The 13,350-nt window shown below is 30.6% G+C and overlaps 1 protein-coding gene across 1 annotated transcript in view; it reads right to left on the bottom strand.

The window, feature by feature from the left end:
* Nucleotides 1–13,350, bottom strand: part of LOC129964288 (muscle calcium channel subunit alpha-1-like) — a 293,395-nt gene that overhangs the window by 25,440 nt on the left and 254,605 nt on the right. Inside the window, exons 40-41 of the mRNA XM_056079056.1 lie at nucleotides 10,202–10,338; nucleotides 7,569–7,676 (exon numbers count right to left, since the gene is read on the bottom strand). Of these exons, the coding sequence (XP_055935031.1) occupies nucleotides 7,569–7,676; nucleotides 10,202–10,338 (245 nt within the window). The remainder of the gene's footprint in view (nucleotides 1–7,568; nucleotides 7,677–10,201; nucleotides 10,339–13,350) is intronic.

The raw sequence follows: 13,350 nt of genomic DNA, 5'->3' as shown, positions 1-13,350 counted from the left end.
AACTTTTATTTATTAAACTTTTCTTTCTTGCATGAAACTTTGTTCCTTATAGTGTTTTTCATGAAATAAAATATAAATAATAAGATAAAATAATTTGAAACATCCATATCATTCATTACCGATACATTTTTAAATATTTCTTACTTCAATGAAATTTCTTCTAGTTTTTACTGTGCTATTTAAACTAAACAAACACCTTGACAGAGTCATTTTTAATTATGCAGGATTATTATAAGTGAATATTCCAACTTTGCAGATCTGTTAAAAGGAAACAAATAAAAAAACAGCCTTGGAAATCGGAAATCAAAAATAAAAATTGAAGGTTTAAATTTAACACAGTTATAAGTATTCAATGTGACCATCCTGAAATGCGAAGGCTATCGAAGCAATACTATAATTTGTAGCACAATTTTTTATTGCATTCTGTTTGTTTCACCTCTCCCAATTGATGTTTAGAGACAGACATGCACATCAACTTAAGACATGCATACCTACAGGCATAAAAAATCAGGAAAAAAGTATCTGCTGAGCTATAGCGTCTCTCGCCTTGATATCATTCGTATTTTTGTAGAGCTTACAATGAACACTTATAAGTATGTTGAATTTAAACTTTCAACCGTTATTTGTAAATTTCAATGAACAATAAAGTTGCACTTTGTTTTTTCTTTTAGCCTTGAAAAGTTAGGACATTCAGTTATAATCACCCTATGCAACATTTTTTTTTAAATTATCTAACACAAATTTTTGGTGACTGAATATAGATAACATGATTTTTGACTTTATTTATATCTTATCTGGAGCCTTGGTTTTTTTATTTATTTACTTCCTTTTCTTCTTGCTTACCAAATTGAAAGGCGGAAAATTTACCTTACCTTCGTTACGAATATTTTTCATTTGGTTCAGTGCTGAAAAAGTTACTTGATTGTTAAGGAGATATTTTTCAGTTTACATTTGGTTCGTATACCGAAGATTAGAAAATGGCTTATTTCAGAATCAAATGTTATATTTTTGCAAAATTTTTTTAACTAATATGGTGCCTGGGTATACTGCTTTCGCATGTTCAATGAATTCAAGAAATTTGAAAGAAAAAAACATTTCATTCATTTCTTAAGGATCCTGATAAAAGAAAAAAAAAATTGATTTTTCAAATGCAGAAAGAAAGATAGCTTTTAACATTACAAATGCTCACGTTTGTTCTCGACATTTTAGTGAAAATGGCATTACTTAGTAGATTTATTAACATTTACTCTTTCAAGCATTGTTGCTTACTTCCAGAACTATTCATATTAAAGAAAGTATTTAACTTTTTGTGGCTCAATTTATATATATATATATATATATATATATATATATATATATATATATTCTTTTTTATTAAGTAGTTTAAATGATAATAAAAAGTATTAATAAAAAATAATCATTACTTTGATATATGTTATTCGGGAAATGAATATCATGCGTTAAAGTCAATGAAAATGTACCCTTATAAGTTTTCTTCATTGCAACGCATCTGTATCAACTGTTCTGATGAAATGAATTGTGATAGCAGAATGTTGCATGATTAGGAGGATGGACGAATGAGCCTCATTCAAAAGTTCGAATAGTAAAATTTATAATTAAAATCTCTTTGAGAACAGGAACTTTCATTAGGCTTATATGGTTAAATATGATATGCAAAGCAAAGGAAATTCAAAACAAACAGCTAAAGAGAGAGAAAAAAATGGAATGCATCACGCTCTCAACCTTCTGAAATGAGATTATAACTTTGTCTTAATTAAAGGTACTTCATTTCTTTAAAAAGTTATTTTACTTAAAATATAAAATAATCCTTTTTGCAATCATTATACTTAGTATAAATACTGATTATTATTTTGGTCGAAAGTTTTGAAATGAGTATAAAAATGTAATCGTTTTGTATGTGATATATACAAAGTGTCCAGAGATAGACTGAGGATTTTCAAAAATGCATCGCAGGAAAACGGTTAAGGTTAAAAAATAATGTGATATTTTATGTGATAGGGCATGAGTTTTTCCTCCCACAATTTTTGGTTTTCAAAATGTTTAGATGGCGTTGCATGTCCGTTTTATTGCTCTTAACGCATTCAAATCATCAAAATACGCAGCCCCAGAAGGAATTACTGTTCAGACTTTAAAATTTTAAAGTGTTCTGTGTCTAGACGAGCAGTAGAGAGCGGATTATCAGATTCTGTAGGAAAGTTTTGAAAAGGACGTATTCGTTGGAAGACAGTATATTTCTTGTATTGGAATTTCACCTTCAGGGGGTGAGCGTTACTGCAACAAGAAGAAGCTTTGAGTGGAAATTCTAAGTGGCTAAGGGTCCGCAGCTGAATGCAATAAAGTAATTGTACGAGAAATTCAAACGTAGATAATGTTGCGATTGAGAAAGTCGGGACTGTTGTACGACACCGTTCAGCTGTTACAGGCGCAATGCGCAGGCTGTCGTGGAAATAATTGCACACTACCCTAGAAAATCAGCCCGATAAACTGAAGCCGCATGTCAAGTGAGCAAAACGGTGATGTATAAGATAATGAGTGAGTTTTTAGCTTTGTTCCTACACAAAATTCTAACCGTATCTGTAGAGAAAATGAAAATGTTTCCAAATGAATTGCTAGACATGATTGATTGACGGTGGCAAAAGTAATGTGAACTCTGTATTGTTTTCAGATGAAACCCATTACCATCTCACTGAATTCGTCAATAAGCAAAACTAACGAATATGGGGAACTGAGAATTTCATATGCCTGTTCCAAAATTACTCTATCCTCAAAAATTAACTGTATTGGCAGCTATTACTTGTAGATGTGTAATTGGACCCTCTTTTTCTATACGATACAACGACTTCAAAACGATGCATTCAAATTTTGCATGATTTTGTGGCTTGCTTTGAAAAATGCTTTAGTCGAATCATCCGGGACCTCCAGCTTTATGGCGGGAGGCCTCACTGTACTACTGACGCTTTCCTTTTCTTAGAGGAATATTTTGATTTTTTTTATTTGTAAGTGCTTAGAATTACCCATGCTTCACAGTAAAGGTCACTGGCCACCGTATTCGTCAGACTTAAATCCTTGTGGTTTCTTCCTTTGAGGCCATTTGAAGGATGCGGTGTACTATACAAATCCCTAAACACATGAAGAACTTCAAGAAATAATCAGTTACGTATGTGCAGCCATTCCGTTGCCCACTTTCCAGAAAATGTCTACCAATTTCGTCCTCCGATTGCGACATATGATTACGATTGATGGCGAACATTTAGAAAATATTGTTGAAATAAGATTCCGAAAAATTGTGATGTTATTTTCAATTATTTCTTTATTTACTTTGTTTATTGTATGCAGTGCCATCTATCGTCAATTTTTTGAACTGAAACCAAAAACTGCGTGGGGGGAGGGGTTTATGTCTTGTCACATGAATTTGCTTCAAGAATTTTTTAAAAACCTCAACCATTGTTCTGTTATGCATTTTTGAAAATCGTATATTTCAGGACATCCTGCATATATATATATTTCTCTCTGTGTATGTGTAACTCAATTGAGAACTGTTCAATGAAGGCAAATAGGTTAAAATAAGCGAATTCGGTTCATGCTCACTCAAAATTATAAATTAGTTTTAAGAAGTCTCTCAAAATAGCTGATTTCGTTTTTAATTGGATGAAGTAATTGAAACACTATAATTTTAAGGAACTGGAATGCTTAGTTGTAAATAAAGGATGATTCTTTTGTCAAGTAAAACTTAATATCTGACAGAAAATTTAGGACATATAGAACGAATGATTTATTTTGATAATAAAACAGTGAACAATTATTTGTTTCTAAAAATATTTGTATTTTAAAATCTAGCCGAAATTTTTTTGTGATGTTTAGCTTTAAAGTTCATGACCAGAAATCGGTACGTACAGAAAATTTAATTCTGAGTAAACTCAATCTAAAAATATAATAATATACGAGCATAGGTTTAATAATGACTGTGAATTTATTTTCAATTAAATAGGCTAATAATGAAAATTTCGAAAAAATAATAAACGCCGAGTATTTTGAAAATCTAAAAAAAATATATGATATTTTCCAGGATAAAAATTAATACTATAGCGCAAAAAAGATAAAAATATATTTAACAGATGTATAATGTTTATAATTATTGTTGTATAAAATTTCATACGATTGTAATTTGTACGATTTCTATGCATACCGAAATTTGAAGAAAACGTGTTTTGAGAAAAAAAAATCTATTATAAGAACTCCTTTTAAATTCCTTAGTAAAGGATAAATTATTAAATTTCGTTTTTTTTTAAACCTATAAAATTTCAGTAAACCAAAGAAATGCATTCTATTTTGTTAGACTAAAGTTGAAAAACCAATTTTTGAAGGTATAAATGCTTCCACTTCCCTTAAATTCCAGAGTAAAATTATTCCTAAATTTTTTATTCCCTTAATAATCATTCATTTTTTAAATTAAAAGTGGTTTTAACTCTTAAAGTTTAGGGAATGAAGGGGGTAAATTTTAGGAATCATTTCATTATCTCTTGCGTAGAGATCACATTAGAGAATCTGATCATTTAAAGTTTTCAATTAAATATTCCAAATGTTCTCTTTTTTAAAATTTGCTACTCTTTAAAAATGTTTCAACAAAAAATAGGACTTCGAATTTTTTTTTCTATTGTTAAAAGAGTTTTCAAAAGACTAATTTATTCCGTACGTAACACGGGACGAAAAACCGTGCGTTATCGATGCATCCGTTCTGCGCGACCCTAACTTTAATGCTCTCAGATGAGTTTGAACTTTAACATAAGAAAAGTCCAATGTATCTGTGCAATGGCTGCTTGAAATAAAAATAACCAAACATGTTGCAATAGAAGATGCAAATTTTCTATTGAAAATAGCAACCAAATGTGAATTTCCGAAACCTTTAGAAGCTCTAATTTACAAAAGCATGTAAAGTCACAAGGAAGAGATACGCTACACGCCAGAAATTTAGCGCGTGATTTATGGAACTTTTATCAAGTATTTCAACTAGACTTGATGAACTTTTGAATAGCTCTGTTAAATAGGATGCTTTTAAATTAAGATTTTGAAATCTAAAATTTAAGCAACTTAAATCAGGGTTATCTTATTTGATGAAGGGGATGGGTATAGACCATGCTATTCTCATACAAAAAATGTAACAAAACATATCGAGTGGACGAATGCATATTAGGTCTGAAGGGGGCACTTGAGAAATGATGCATTTTTTCTGTCGTTTTAAAAATACTGAGAAAAAAACCCAATGTTTATTATTTTACTAATATATTAATCATAGTAATTTTTAAGGTAAATTAAGGTTTTAAAACAAAATTTTTAGAATGTTAAGAAAAATAGTGTCTTATTGAATATATTATCAATATATATGTTACGGCCAAAGTCCGAAATCGGCCAGTTCGCGAATTGGCCAGCCAATTCGTGTTTTGGCAAATATAAGAGCAATTAAAATAGCAAATATAAGTGCTAATTAAAACAAATATGAAGGAAAAATAGTTTTGTTGTTAATATTATATAAAGACATTTCTTTGTTTTGCATCTGTCGAATTTCCCCTACAACATGTCATTATTTATATTTTATACATAAATGACATTTTATTTATTTTAATTTATTCTTAATATTGTTTTTTTTCCTTGTAAAAAAGTTTGTATTTTATGCATCGATATTTCGGAAGAGAATGTAATTTGGAAAATTTAGCATTAGGTCTATGGGGTAGAAAAAGATTTACGATCACCCTTAAATATTTCTTGGAATACATCGTTCTTGTGCGGATTAGACTAGATGGCAGCGCAATGGTCTGTGTTCGAATCCATCTGGGTCCAACCATGTCAGTCGAGATTTCTTTTTTTGCAAATTTAGGTTTGCATAATTTCAGCAGATTTGAAAAAAAGAAGAAAACATACTCATATTCGAATACCTGCACGTATTCAAAAAGTGAATACATGCATTTCTCAAATTTAAGTCTATTTTACTCGGAGCTATTATAACAACATGAAGTACTCAAGAATGAGTATATTTTACTTATTTTCAAATATTCTGTTTTAACAGTGAATTTTACTAATTTCACATGATGAAAACAATTACGATAGTGTTTTAAATATCATTTATTACAACAAGTTGAATTTCCATGGCATTTCGAATTGCATAAACGTTGATTCTTCCTACGTTTACAGATATTTGTTCCGTTCTTGGTATTGCAATTACATCTACGATTATCACATCGAGCTTTGGCCAAGGATTCCCGGCCACTTCGTGAAATGGCCAGCCAAAGTAGAATATACAATATTAATTGTAAGTACTTCGGACTTTGGCCAAACCTCTTGGTCAAAACGCGAATTGGCCAAACTTCGGGCTTTGGCCGCAACATATACAATATATGAAAAAGATGACATGAGAATGAAAGCTACAAAGCGTTAGTTTCACAAAAGCAATGCATTTGGACATTTCAGAATTGCATTCATTTGTTTCCGAAAACAGGAAATATATTTTGTGTTGAGGCACGAAACAGAAAGAGACTATTATTCAAAGTTATCTCAGAAAACATAGATTTTGTCATTGATTTGTGACATATTTTGGAGAAATTTATTTTAGCTTGATGATATTTATTTTTCGTGTTTTTCTACTTGTTTTAAGTTTCTTTTTTGTTCTTAAATATGGAATTGAAACTTTAAGATCATTTTCACATAAACATACCTTACAAATGATACAGAAAGCATTACAAATGAAAAATTGTTTTTAATTTAGGAAATTAGAGTTCATTAAAATATTGTTAAATCCATTTTCATTCTCTCTAATTGGTAAGTAAATTTTGCTGACATGTAATAAAACTCATTTTTTCTGCTTATACGCATTATGACAAAATTAAATTATTAAAAGATTTTGAATTAAAGTTAAATAATTTCATTGGAGTTACTAAATGACATATAAAATCCAGTGGATGAACATGCAAGAATTAACATTACAAAACTTGGTGAGAAAATTGAAATTTCATATAAATAGAATTCATATCAAGCGAAAAAACAAACAAACAAACAAAAAAATATTATGAATGTAATTGCAAACCCCCCGCAACAATCATCAAATGTCGATACTTTCAAACTCATTTTAAGAATGAATAATTGATAAATAGATTTGCTAAAGAGCAAATAAAAACAGAGTGTTATTTATTACACATGCCCTTAGCAAATAATAAAGTACGAATGGCTACTCTGTACAGGTTTTGAATAAGATAGAAATCATCAAATATAATTTAATGAATGGAAACTCTAATCTTTTTTATTATGAAGAATTAGAAAGTTTGCAAGCTTTAAAAGTTAAGGTTTTATTTCAATTGATTTTCTTTTCTTTTTTTAAACTTTCTTAATTTATTTTTGAAGTAAATCAGAATTGAAATGAGTTAATATTTTTATTGGATGAGATATGTATAAATAGTTCAGAAATTATTTTAATTCGCTCATTATAATTAGATTAGTTAAAAAGAGTTTAAATTTCGCAATGTCACACTTTGATTTCGAACTCAAAGTCCTCAACTAACCCTATGTGCAGGTTCTGACTCAACGGTTTCGCTCTCTTCGACTTCCAAGCTTCCGGATATGGCTCGCCGAATTTCAGGCCCAAGTTCGTGCAGCGTACGCAGTCCAGCCTGAACAATGGAGAGGAGCTACAATTAAGGTTATTTGGTGTTACACACAGGACGGTCACCACGAAACACAACAAACACAACACTTTGACTCACGAGTAAACAGAGCACAAACAGAGGCATGCAGAAGAGAAAGAGTCATGCGGAGAATCTGGGGGAGGAGACATGCGAGAGGAAGAAAAGCTAGAGAGGGAGGCTGCAGCTTGCAGGAGCGAACATGAATAAATGCAATAGTATGCAATTTTTACGACAACTTGTTAAGTATGATTTATTTAGTTTGTTTGAATTTAAATTTTACTTTAACATCCTAATCAGATCAGACATTTATCGAATATGGTTATTGATTATTTGTGATATTTGTTATTGGTTCAATTTATATAAGAAGTTTAGTTATATTAACGTCTCGTTTTACAGCAACACGAGAACTATTTTGGGACTGACCTCGTAATTTTGAACTGCAGTCAGATGACGAGGGCGTCACCTGAGCTGGAGCACTTCTCTACAAACTTCCACACCACACCAGGGGGAGGAAGTTCAGTCTCGACGGATTTAACTTTCACCTGATCCGTTTACAAGACGGTTCATCGGTGGAATCGGGTTTCGAATCTGAAACATTACCACCAGGCCACCACGACCTATAACTATTTGGGATATTTATTATTGTTTAAGGGGCACCTGCGATTTATGAATCCAATTAATTTTTGATTTTAAATTTATTGTCATTAAGTTAATCACAGATTTTAATATTCCAAATTCTGCAATTGCGGCAGAAGTGCTATCGTTGATAGAGAGAGGTCTAGTAGCCCCGTGTATCGAAACGAGACATTTGTGCAGTCATAATCATTTTTGAGAAATATAGTGCCGGGATGGAAAACAATTCTATATCCGTGATACTATCGCCATTGTTAAAGAAATACGATGACTGCGAAGGGACAGATTAAATCTTAGTTGCCATTTGCCGCCATTATGTGAATTCGAGTCAAACACATTTTTTTATAATTACTATTTTGAACATTTGAAAATCAAAAATTCATTGTAAAAATACGAGATTGGACATTTTAAATATTCATCATCGAGATGAAAAGAAAATAATTGGGTATTTTACTCAGCTTTTATTTTGGACACTCTTAAATTATTATCAATTTTATTGGTTCAATTTTAATTTTGATATCTTGTCTATATTTAGTATACATTTTTTATTACATTATGTAGAATCACATTTTATTACCTTAAGCCATATGATTTTTTTTTTTTTTTTTTTTGCTAAATTGGCACTTTGGTCATTTGCTGATGAAAAATTAAGAGAAATTGATTGTTGAACAGAGAAAAAAAAATGTACGTTTATTTTTCTTAAATTTTTTTTATTATCTATTATAGTTATTATAATCAAATATAAGTATTGATTATTTAGTTATCATTTACTAGTGAATCTAATACAATACATCGTTTTTGTTATAATACTACTAATAAATGTATCTAATTTCAATAGAGAAAATGATCCAGCCACAAATTATGTATTCTAAAATGGTTAAAATTTACTAAACGCATATTTTTTTGTTAATATTTCAAGAAAATTTCACTAAACTAATGCTATTAGTTTTCTAAATAGAAAGTCTGAAGTTCTTATTTGTTATAAGATTTTGCTTTGTAATTTTTGCTAATTGTTATTAGTGCCTCTCATCATTTATTTGATTAAGTATTGCAGGCTTACAGCATTTGCACATTTATTTTTGCATTCTTTACATGCTTTATATTCGCAATATTTTAAGCACGTTTATTTTGATTTGGGAAAAATTACATTGAGGTAAAAAGGGAAACATATAAAAGAAACAATGCAAGAATCATGCTTCATGCAACACACATGCAAAATGCACATAATACATGTGTAAAAGTACAATAATTTTAAAAATCATCAATTGTACTATAAATATAAATATATTTTATTAACAAAATATTCAAAATATGTCATATTAATAAACTACAAAAGTAATCAAATAAAAATTATTATAAATTGAAAGTCATGTAAATTTTATAGTATTAAAATAAAGACGTCGATACTGTTTATTTATTTTTACTTTCTTTCAAAAATACAATGTCAATAACAGAAATAACAGTATAGTTATTTAGAACATAGTTTCTTCTGTACACTCCATGTTTTTACTCTCTTGATATACATCAGATTCTTTAACATTGTATTTAATACTTATAATTCTTCATACATCATATCGAAATAAAGTTTTAAAATAAGAAATAATAGTCAAAATTCCAGGTTCATTTATATTATTATTTTTGAATGTATACTTACTTTTTTTATTATTATTATTTACAATTTGTAATTAGAAATGAAATAAAAGACCACAATAATCTACTCAAAATAAAATCTTTAAAAAAATCACAAAATTTAAAAAACTATTTTAATTTACTAATTTTTTAACAATGCAAAGCAGATGGATCTAAACGTATTCTTCTACTTCAATAAGTAAAATATGATCACGAGAAAAATCCGAATTTTTAAAATTTCCAAATACCTGGAGGGCCACCGTGGTCTCCTGACCTTTCCCTCCTGCTTCATGTGACCTTTCTTCTTTTCTTTTTTTGAAACGACGAAAATAATCTTGTATGAGAAATGTAGCGTAAAATTTTCCAACTGTAACATCGTCATCAGCTGAAAAATACAGACAAAACGAAATTAGTGAGAAGATTCTTATGTGCCCATACCATATTTCCCAAATAAAAGCAATCCTTTAGTTGTGAACCCATATGTGATTCTAACAAATTTGAAATTACATACGACATCCGTTTGTATCAAAATCTACATTATTAAGTATATTTTTTTCTAGAAAAAATGTCTTGATAATAGGTGTGATAAAATAATTATTTTATATAACAGCAATTTTTCCACCAATTGCATTCTCCTTCTTTTCCTTTTTAAATCCTTTAAATTGTATATATACACTATCCAGCCAAAAGTATCCGGACACCCCTTAAAAAAGTCGTTCTAGCGAGTGACGCAATTTGATGCGTAATCGAAAGCTATAAAAACGTTAGTAGTGGTTTGTCAGGTTGCATATATGTTTGTGAGGCTATGAGTAAGTCAAAGGAACTTAGTGAGTTTGATCGTAGCAGAATAGTGGGATGCCACCTTTGTGGAAAATCAGTTCGTGAGATGATATTTTACAGAAACTTAAATCCACTGTGGATGATGTAATTGTGAAGTGGAAACGTCGAGACAGTGAAACTGCAGAAAAACGAACTGGTAGGCCGAAAAAAGTTGATGAACGCAGTCGCAGAACTCTGAAAAGTGTAGTGAAACAAAATCGCAAGTCCTCGTTGGTGGAAATTTCTCGAGTTCCAAAGCTCATCAGGCGTTAGTGTTAGCAGCAGGATTGTTCTTCGAGAGTTACTTGGGATTCCATGGTCGTGAAGCCGACACAAGTCGAACATGACTCCACAGAATGTGAAACATCGATTGAAATGGTGCAGAGCTCACCATCATTGGACTGTGGACATGTGGAAAACTGTTTTTGGAGTGATGAATTTCGCCTTACAGTCTGGCAGTCGGATGGGCGTGTCTGGGTCTGGCGGATGCCTGGCGAACGTTTCTTTAGTGACTGCATTGTGCCAACTGTTAACTTTGGTGGTGGAAGCATAATGATGGTGTGTGTGTGTGTGGGGGGGGTGATTCTCGTGGTTTGGCATAGGTCCGTTAGTTCCTGTGGTTGGAAACATGAACTCTGATGTATGTGGACATTCTGGACAATGCTGCACTCCCAACTCTATGGTAATATTTTTTTACCCATTTCTCTTCCAGCAGGATAAATGCTCCATTCACACATCGAGGCTTGCATAGACGTGGGTTGACGAAATGGGTATTCAAAATCTGGCCTGGACTTCTCAGAGTTCTGATCAAAACCCCATAGAACACCTTTGGGATGAATTAGAGAGCCGATTACGTAGCCAGCCTAATCTACCATCCTCACTGGAAGCACTTACTTCATCTCTGATGGATGACTGGAAGTCAAATCCTATAGCGACCTATCAAAAATTGGTAGAAAATCTTCTCAGACATGTGTATTCTGTCATCGATACAAAAGGAGGACCAACATCATATTAATACCACTGGGTGTCCGGATACTTTTGACGAAATGGGCATATATATATACACCATGGTATATATATAATATGCATATATATATACCATGGTGGAAATTTTAATTGAACATTTTCAAATAATGTATAAAAAATGTGAAAAAAAGAAATTTCTTAGAATTTATTCCTATTATTTTCATATATCTGAATCCTTTATTTAAATCACCAGAAAAATTGAAATCTGTTTAATGTTTATTTAAAATTTTGTTGGGTTTCATAAATTGTTAAAAATGATATGATTTTTTTGACAATATTAAATAACATCTCTCTATAACGTAAAGGCTTTTATTTGAATTAATATTTTTCTTTTTATAACATAGGAATGCTGATGCCACCTTGAAAATGTATGACGATCAAAAGCAATCCGATGTGGGGGCTTCATCAAGTACATTCGAATTTAAAGGCAAGAAGTGAAATGCAGAAAATACAAGACTTTATGGCTTATGGAGGAACTATAAGTCGAAATGACATAATCTTTGGATGGAAAACAAAATGAAAGTGTGAAAGTAAAATTTAAACTAATGATGTAGACGTATTAACTGTTGACAGATAAATAGCTGTTCATGGGCGATGCACAGTTTAAAAATTATACTCCATTAAAAATCTAAAATTGTTTAAATATAAAAAGTATTTAATTATTACTAACTACCTGGTATCCGACATGTTGCTGTCACAGACGAAATAATTTTGGAAATATCGTTTGAAATTTGAAATAGCTGTCTTGTTAATTAGGAATGATAAAAAGAATGACGTAATAATTTTGGAAATATCGTTTGAAATTTGAAATAGCTGTCTTGTTAATTAGGAATGATAAAAAGAATGATATTTATTTTCCTGTCGAAAAGGAATATGTGCATTGAGATTGAGTGATGTATAAAGGAGGTGTATAAATAATATTTATTCTATTTTTTTACTTTATTATTTAAGTGTACTTTAGGATAGACAATATTTTTTGTTTTTCCGTCTTCAGCAAAAACAAATAGAATTCTTGGCTGTCTGACTCGTGAGCATCCACCATACAACTTGCCATATGAAAACATGGATTTTCTAGGTCAAAGAAATAAGTTGACAAAGTTTTATCGGTAACGCATAAAATACGAACAAACAAGAATTCATTTTTATTTATTAGATATAATAATTGTATTATGCCTATAACCTTCGCGCAGCGTAAGCAGTAAGTTAACAAACATACTGCTTACGCTGCAATCGAATTGCAATCGAATGAACTGTAAAACTGCGCATAAATATGAACAAACAAAAATTAATTTTTATATATTAGATTAAGCAAAAAGTTTGATGAATATTAACTAAACACAGTACACATAAAATTAGTTATTATTTATAGATTCTACAGAATATTATAAACTATTTTGTCATTTTTATGGCAAGATCCTTCTTTCTGAAAAATAAGATACCGAGCTAGATAAAAAGAATTCTAAAACAGGCATGGCGCTAAACTTGTTGATATTTGTACATATCGTGCAATATAACAATGTGATTCAATAGTTAATAGAGGTTGTTGCATGTT

Source organism: Argiope bruennichi, chromosome 3, assembly GCF_947563725.1.
Source record: "Argiope bruennichi chromosome 3, qqArgBrue1.1, whole genome shotgun sequence".
Classification (NCBI taxonomy): Eukaryota; Metazoa; Arthropoda; class Arachnida; order Araneae; family Araneidae; genus Argiope; species Argiope bruennichi.
This window is presented reverse-complemented; position numbering and strand designations above follow the sequence as displayed.